The following is an 8,668-nucleotide window of genomic DNA, read 5'->3' on the forward strand; positions in this document are numbered from 1 at the left end:
ATCTTAACCCAACGTTCTGTCTGTATGACAGAACTTTATACATGAAAACATAGCCTATGGGCTACAAACAATAGAAACCTGTTAGGACCTCCCACAGGATATCGATCTAACTTGCTAATCCACTCTGAGCAATGCTGATTCTTTGTCATTCACAACAATCAGTTTCTGTGGGCCATACATCTGAATGGATACATACATACACAATTCATCTGTATGGGCCAGTTGGCACACACCTTTGCAGACACAGACAGAGTGGATTACATCTGATACAGTCACAATGTAAATGAATCTGTAACTGAAAATACAAAATCTATCAGTATTCAGCAAGGATGGAGAAATTGATCAAAAATGAGAGAAATATACAGGTCCTTCTCAAAAATTGTGATAAAGTTCATTATTTTCCATAATGTAATGATAAAAATTAAACTTTCATATATTTTAGATTCATTGCACACCAACTGATATATTTCAGGTCTTTTATTGTTTTAATACTGATGATTTTGGCATACAGATCATGAAAACTCAAAATTCCTATCTCAAAAAATTAGCATATCATGAAAAGGGTCTCTAAACGAGCTATTAACCTAATCATCTGAATCAACTAATTAACTCTAAACACCTGCAAAAGATTCCTGAGGCTTTTAAAACCTCCCAGCCTGTTTCATTACTCAAAACCGCAATCATGGGTAAGACTGCCGACCTGACTGCTGTCCAGAAGGCCATCATTGACACCCTCAAGCAAGAGGGTAAGACAGAGTGCTGTACAGAGTGCTGTATCAAGGCACCTCAGTGGGAAGTCTGTGGGAAGGAAAAAAAGTGGCAAAAAACGCTGCACAACGAGAAGAGGTGACCGGACCCTGAGGAAGATTGTGGAGAAGGACCAATTCCAGACCTTGGGGAACCTGCGGAAGCAGTGGACTGAGTCTGGAGTAGAAACATCCAGAGCCACCGTGCACAGGTGTGTGCAGGAAATGGGCTACAGGTGCCGCATTCCCCAGGTCAAGCCACTTTAGAACCAGAAACCGCGGCAGAAGCGCCTGACCTGGGCTACAGAGAAGCAGCACTGGACTGTTGCTCAGTGGTCCAAAGTACTTTTTTCGGATGAAAGCAAATTTTAAATGTCATTCGGAAATCAAGGTGCCAGAGTCTGGAGGAAGACTGGGGAGAAGGAAATGCCAAAATGCCTGAAGTCCAGTGACAAGTACCCACAGTCAGTGATGGTCTGGGGTGCCATGTCAGCTGCTGGTGTTGGTCCCCTGTGTTTTATCAAGGGCAGGGTCAATGCAGCTAGCTATCAGGAGATTTTGGAGCACTTCATGCTTCCATCTGCTGAAAAGCTTTATGGACATGAAGATTTAATTTTTCAGCACGACCTGGCACCTGCTCACAGTGCCAAAACCACTGGTAAATGGTTTACTGACCATGGTATTACTGTGCTCAATTGGCCTGCCATAGAGAATCTGTGGGATATTGTGAAGAGAAAGTTGAGAGACGCAAGACCCAACACTCTGGATGAGCTTAAGGCCGCTATCGAAGCATCCTGGGCCTCCATAACACCTCAGCAGTGCCACAGGGTGATTGCCTCCATGCCACGCCACATTGAAGCAGTCATTTCTGCAAAAGGATTCCCGACCAAGTATTGAGTGCATAACTTAACATAATTATTTGAAGGCTGACTTTTTTTGTATTAAAAACACTTCTTTTATTGGTCGGATGAAATATGCTAATTTTTTGAGATAGGAATTTTGGGTTTTCATGAGCTGTATGCCAAAATCATCAGTATTAAAACAATAAAAGACCTGAAATATTTCAGTTGGTGTGCAATGAATCTAAAATATATGAAAGTTTAATTTTTATCATTACATTATGGAAAATAATTAACTTTATCACAATATTTTTTTGAGAAGGACCTGTATTTCAAATAAATTATCTTCTTTTGAACTTTCTACTCATTGTATCCTAAAAAAAAATATCTTGTATCTTATCTTAGTGTCTTAACATGTTAAAGGATTAGTTCACTTTCAAATGATAATGTACTCAACCCCATGTCATCCAAGATGTCCATGTCTTTCTTCAGTCGAAAAAAAATAGTTTGAGGAAAACATTCCAGGATTTTTCTCCATATAATGGACTTTAATGGCAACCAACGATTTGAAGGTCCAAATGTCAGTCTCAATTCAGCTTTAAAGGCTCGACACCATCCCAGTCGAGAAATAAGGGTCTTATCTAGCAAAAAAAATGTTCAACGTGATGACGTAATGCATCTCCGAGATGATACAAGACGGGCATTTGTGGTTAAAAAGTATATCATTTTTATTTATTTTTTAGAAAATGACCGATCGTTTCGCTAGATAAGACCCTTATTTCTCGACTGGGATCGCTTCGAGCCTTTGAGGCTGCATTGAGACTGACGTTTGAACCTTCAAACCGTTGGTTGGCATTGAAGTCCATTATATGGAGAAAAATCCTAGAATGTTTACCTCAAAAATCTTAATTTCTTTTTGATTAAAAGAAATGGACATGTTGGATGACATTGTAAGTGAACTACTCATTTAAGCAACTCTTCAACATTATGAGAAATTTTTCTTCAGTACAAAATCAGCATATTAGAATAATTGATCTGAAGGATCTTGTGACACTGAAAACTGTAATGATGTAATGATATTGTAATGATTTAATGACTGTAATGATGCTGAAAATTCAGCTTTGTCATCACAGGAATACACGTATACATTTTAAAATGTATTAAAATGGAAAACATTAATTTTAAACTGCAGAAAATATTTCAAAATATTACTGTTTCTATCCATTTTATCAGTCTATGTGAGCATAAGATACTTCTTTCAAAAACTAATCTTACTGACCCCAAACATTTAAACGGTAGTGTATAAAATATGCTGCATTGTCTAATGTATTGCACACAATGTTTGAAAAACAGTATGCGAAAGAGTATGCAATATTTTTGTAAATGGTTGTATGCTACAAAAACTCACTACGTTCCAGGCTAAATCAACCAAATGTAGTCTAGTTCATCTTGGAAATACTGTAAATTTGTAATTTAATTTTGTGTACAAAATTTAAACTTTTTGACTGCATATTTATAAAACAGCAAATGTGAAAATTATCATTGCCTCCAGTCCATTTGTTACACTGAAAGCTCAAGTGGAGAGTATTGCATTGTTGGAAGCAGTATCCCACACAGCATGCATTTTGACAATTTGGGTATTCCATGGAACACTGTGCATGCTGTGTTAATGTGTACAGTATAAATGCAGCATAGTATGGTAGTATGCTATTCCGAACCTTTCAGTACTCTGCCGCCAACCTCTTCTGTTAACTGCAGTCAAATCAGGGAAAGGGCAGAGCAAATGCTGTCTTGTTTCTGACATTGACACTGACTCTGACACTGGCATGTGGTGCCTGTAGGCTGCTCAGTGGCAGGCGGATGTGCTCGAGGTGCGAGCAGCCTCTAGGGAAGGGAGCCGCCATGGTCATCGATTCCCTTGAGCTCTGCTTTCACATTGGTTGCTTCAAGGTGAGACTAGAGGTCACCTGAAACTAGGAGCGAGTGGGCCCTTCCGGGGATCTGTTGCACCTAGCCTGGGTTTTTAACCTTTAGCATTTGGGGCAACAGGCGATCCTTAGCCACCTAGCATCAATACATTCTTCTATTGTGCTGTAGGCAATCAGATTATAAGCATGCAAAACAAATTAGAAATGGTGTAGATTTCTATCCATATTCATACTTTGATTCAAACCTGGGATTTATGTAAGAAAATGCATCACTAAATCATTCCAGGACTCTTACCTGAACGTGTTTTAATTCCAAGTTAAAAAATGTTTTGTTGAATTGGAAGACATTGTAAGTCCAGCCTGTTTTCTGATTGCCTTATTTCCAATAAACTTGACAAAATAAACACTCCTCCTGGGTAACCTCTCACAACCAATTAAAGGTTAACTTGACCAGAACCCTGCCAGTCACTGAACACACAGGCTTTTCTAAACACACAACTATACCGCATTTTCCGGAATAATTTTTTTTTGTAATCTAAAACATTCTGAGATTTATATTCCAAAATGATGCATGTAATGATTTGTTGAGTGAAGGGAACCAAAATATGTATTTATAGTGGTGTTAATGGTTTGAAAAGTGTTTTTATTTATTTGTACATTACATTTATTTCTGAATGTAATAATAAAATGTGACGCACACCCATTAAAAAAATAAAATAAAATTCTCTCAGCAAATTATAGTGCGACTTTTATAGTCGGATGCGATTTATTTTCCGGAAAATAAGGTATTTGCTTTGATCTTTGGTCACTTGCGTTCCTTCTAATGATGTTTGTCCCTTTTAGATTCCTGTATCTGGTTGCAGGGGTTATGTTGTTTACGGGAACCGGTAACTGCTTATTTCTTCACTGCAGCTCAGGACCGTTACATCACTGCTTCAACAGCTTTGACAAAAAACATAAAACAAAAAATCACCTTTTCAAATGTAGCTATGGTGGAGGATCTGCTCACACTGACCCAATAATTAGCATTGCTGATTTGGGAGGCTTTGACTTTCTGCATGGAGTCATGGGAAGAAAGGGTTTATATGCTCATCTTGATGTGTATCTGGACTCACTGTTTCTTGTTGATCTTGCAGTGTGTCAGCTGCAGGACTGACCTTGGGAGAGGGATCGAGTCCGGAGCTCAGGTCAGAGTCAGACACAGACAGCTCTTCTGTAACAACTGCTACAGCAGAATCAGAGGTAAGCAGCAACCAACATGCCATTTATATAAACGTATACAATTCAGCGGTTGCTTTGAGTATCCATAATAGGATCGTGTCAAGAATGCTAGTTTGCAGACTTTCCTTAATTCCTTGATTAAATGACACTGCTAACACTGCAACTAGTTACAAATCTACTGCTTCATTCTATCCAAATGATTCTAATCACTTGCCCTCACATATATATTATATTGTTATATTCAACACTTTACAATAAGGCTTCATTAGTTAGCATTGGTTAACAAGTTTAATTGAAACAAACTAAGAATGAACAATACTTCTACAGCATTTATTAATCTTAAATTAATGTTAATTACAGCATTTATTAATCTAAGTTAATGTTAATTTCAACATTTACTAATACATTCAAATTTAAAAGTTGAGCATCTTGGGGCTACAATTAAAGTAAATGAAGCTGAATTTGACAATTTGTGGTCCCCCTTTTTAGTAGTCTCTCAAAATGTATCACAGGTTTGTGAACAAGGTCGACTACATCTGAATTGGAAATATTAATGTCGACTACATCTGAATTGGAAATATTAATGCTCCTCTATAAGCTGCTGTAACATATAATATGTATATGTCTCTGTTATATGAGGGATTATGATTTTTGTCCCCCCAATCTTTTCACAAAGAGAAAACAAATGAACGACTATTTGTATTAACATTAACAAAGATTAATAAATACTGTAACAATGCATTAAGTAACTAACAAGGAGCAATACATTTAACTAATGTTAACAAATGAGACCTTATTGTAAAATATATTATATTATGGGGTCAGTTTGATTTTTTTTTTATGTCCAACACTTACCAACCCTGCATTTATAACAACACTAATATTGTGAAATATTATAAATCTTATATACAATTTAAATTAACATTTTCTATTTTTATACATTTTAAAATGCAATTTATTCCTGTGACGGCAAAGCTTAATTCAGTCTTGAGTGTCACATGATCCTTTAGAAATCATTGTAATATACATAAGAAGAAATGTTTTTTTGAGAACCAAAGCAGCATATGTGTATATACTTATTTGTATAATGTATTTTTTTTTCTGTGTAATGTGGAACTCGAAAACATTTTTTCAAGAATCTTCACATAGATCTTTTTAATATGATTGTTTAAAGTGACCATGTATTGCATTGAAGCACAGATTTTTGTGATGAACTCACTGAAATTTAAGTCATTATTCACAGATAATCTCAGCTGAATCTTTCAAAATGGTTTGGCGTCCTGACATTTGGTTTGAGAAACACTTGTAAATAAGTTGTCAAAAACATCAAAATGGCATTTGTCAATTTTTGTTTGAAAATTCCTTTATCGTTTTGATCCTTAGCTATCAGTGAGACCTGTTTTAGTTTTAAAGAGCAGCTCTATTCTAACTGACAGACTCTTATGCATTTTCTCTTAGTCTGTCCCTCCTTCTCCAAGTGACCTGAATGCCTTGCAACAGATCGAAGAGGAGTGTACCACAGAAACGGCCTCAGCAATCACAACTATTAGTAAAATCTAAACACTGCAGCAGGCTTTTCCACTGCTTACTTTCACGGCTTTGACAGTCAATACATTAAGACTGATATTTCTGTGGTTGTTCTCATAGCATGACCGCTACGTAGTGAAGAGTTAGAACATGTTATTGTGATCACTGCTGAAACCCCTGAGGTTGTTTCTGTACTGGCTGACATCAGTGAGATGTAGTAAGATGTCATGCTGAACAGTTATGCCTTCATGTGGCAAGTAATAACAGGTCTAATCTGTCTCATGACTCCCTAAGAACTTTTAAATTTTATTTTTTGATGCAAGTCCTTGCTGAGAACTAATATGTTTAGCATGTATGTTATTCTCTTATGTCTTTAATATAAGCTTTCCTCTCATAATTATTTAATAAATGTTCTAGCACACTTTATTTGGTAATCAATCACTTTTTTCCCCCTCTATTTGGTAGAAATCACATAGTGGTGATGGTGGAGGGAACGGGATGTAAAGGATAAGTCATTGTTCTGTATCAATTAATTAAGAGGAATCTTATGCTAAAGTTTTAAACAAGCTGCTTAACAATAGATGGTAATAATGTGAAATGTATTTAGGCTTGCAGATTTTGAAATGTTATCCTGTAGATGGCACTCTGGGTGTAACTGACATAAATCTGTTTTTTCCATTTAATAGATGCTAGGTTCTGCCAATCAGATGGCTTGCTAATAGAGGTTCTATTGGATATAATTGTAAGATCAAATTACCTAGGATGGTTCTTTCCAATCCCTTATGCTGGACGCTTCTGTTGGAAATTTACGTGGGATTTCAGTCTGTTTCCCTGTATATGTCATAGCCTAGTTAAAACTGGCTAAACTAATAAGTGTTGCCATGGAAATAAAGCTTCATTTTAAATACAAAATTATGGACTGAAACTGTATTCACTGAATCACTAAACCCCCTTATTTCTTTTAAAAACATCTTACTGCAGCCTGCTTTGTCTCTATCATTATCTCTTCATATCCTGAAACCGATACATACTTCAGTCCTAATTTGGGTAATTTAAGAGTGGCTGTAGAGCATCACCAGACTTTTCTGCTTCCTGTCATTAACTTGCTCCCACAGTCGTCTCCATTCCCACCACTGTAAACTCATTCTCAATGGCTCTACAGTGCAGTACTTAATTGCCCTCAGGAGTGTTGGCATAATAACCAGTTCCTGCGTTGCTTTTTGCAGAATTTACCATTTTAAACAAAAACATAACTCGAACAGCTAAGCGCTCCAATTGGTTTTGGTGGAAAACCCAATATTTAAATGAGGAACATCATCTGCAATGGCGGGAATGCAGCTTTGTTCTTCTGGTGTTTTTATCCTGGCAGATCCAATTGATTAGCATACCAGTGTAAATGGTGCACATCTGCCACCTACTGGCCTGGAGAGAGAAGCACTGGATTTTTGGGTGAACGGTTCCTTTAAAAGGGGTTTACAGATTTAATTGACCCAGAAATCAAAATTTGTATCGTTTATTTACTCAACAAGAAATGTAATATGTCAATATATGTAAATTACATATATAATGTCAGTGCCCATGTATGTCTGCTGCCTATATGAGAATATATGCAAAATTCATATATATAAAACACAGACATATATGAAACATATATTTCAAAATATAGCAAAGATGGCTTTTCATGTAAGTGCCATATATATTTTCCCATATATGCACATAAATGTTAAATATATGTAAGACGCATATATGTACTTATTTCAATGCATCAGTATTGCATGTATGTTTACATACATTTATTAAATATGTGGGAAACAAATATGTATGTCACATATTTATACTTAATGTTGTCCATATATGCGAGAAACCAATACTATACTGTAATATATGCAGATATATGGTATCATATATGGATGAACTCAAAAATGTTCTTCACATGTTTGGACACATAAATGTTCATATATGTTGCAGGCATATATTGTGTTCTCAGATACATCAAATAGATGTATAAATATGTCATGCTATTTAAAATATAAGTACATATATAGCCATATATTCAATTTTTGTATGGGATGCGTGATGCACAGCACATGCCCTTCTGTATCGCCCATGAAAACACACACCCCCATTTCTGTAATAGCGTACTCGATTACATGCGTAACCTCGGTTCTCTCTAGAAGAGGGAACGAGTATTGCGTAAGTTGATTACGCTATGGGTAAAGTCATCTTTTCTCGAGATATTGAAGCCAAAAATTATCCTTAATTTTCCATTTATTTTCAATGCAGTGCAGCAGCCAGCAGACCTAGAGCAGGCTAACTATCGTGCTCATTGGCTGCCCTGCGGCAACTGCTGCAGCCCACCACTGAGCGTCGCGCCCTCTACGCGTCACAACCCGCCAAAATGGGGGTG

General features: G+C 36.6%; 1 protein-coding gene across 27 annotated transcripts in view; it reads left to right on the top strand.

Moving 5' to 3' along the window:
- Nucleotides 1–7,173, top strand: part of lmo7b (LIM domain 7b) — a 51,136-nt gene extending 43,963 nt beyond the window's left edge. For 15 of the 27 annotated variants that reach the window (XM_077246776.1, XM_077246757.1, XM_077246761.1 and 12 more), the window contains 3 exons: nucleotides 3,427–3,535; nucleotides 4,650–4,755; nucleotides 6,193–7,173. In XM_077246776.1, the coding sequence (XP_077102891.1) occupies nucleotides 3,427–3,535; nucleotides 4,650–4,755; nucleotides 6,193–6,215 (238 nt within the window). In that variant the 3' untranslated portion in view covers nucleotides 6,216–7,173. The remainder of the gene's footprint in view (nucleotides 1–3,426; nucleotides 3,536–4,649; nucleotides 4,756–6,192) is intronic. The other 12 variants (XM_077246755.1, XM_077246762.1, XM_077246764.1 and 9 more) reach the window with 1 other exon arrangement.
- Nucleotides 7,174–8,668: the final 1,495 nt, after the last annotated feature.

This window comes from Siphateles boraxobius, unplaced genomic scaffold (assembly GCF_051911475.1).
Source record: "Siphateles boraxobius isolate OS27281-9 unplaced genomic scaffold, OSU_SipBor_1 29, whole genome shotgun sequence".
Classification (NCBI taxonomy): Eukaryota; Metazoa; Chordata; class Actinopteri; order Cypriniformes; family Leuciscidae; genus Siphateles; species Siphateles boraxobius.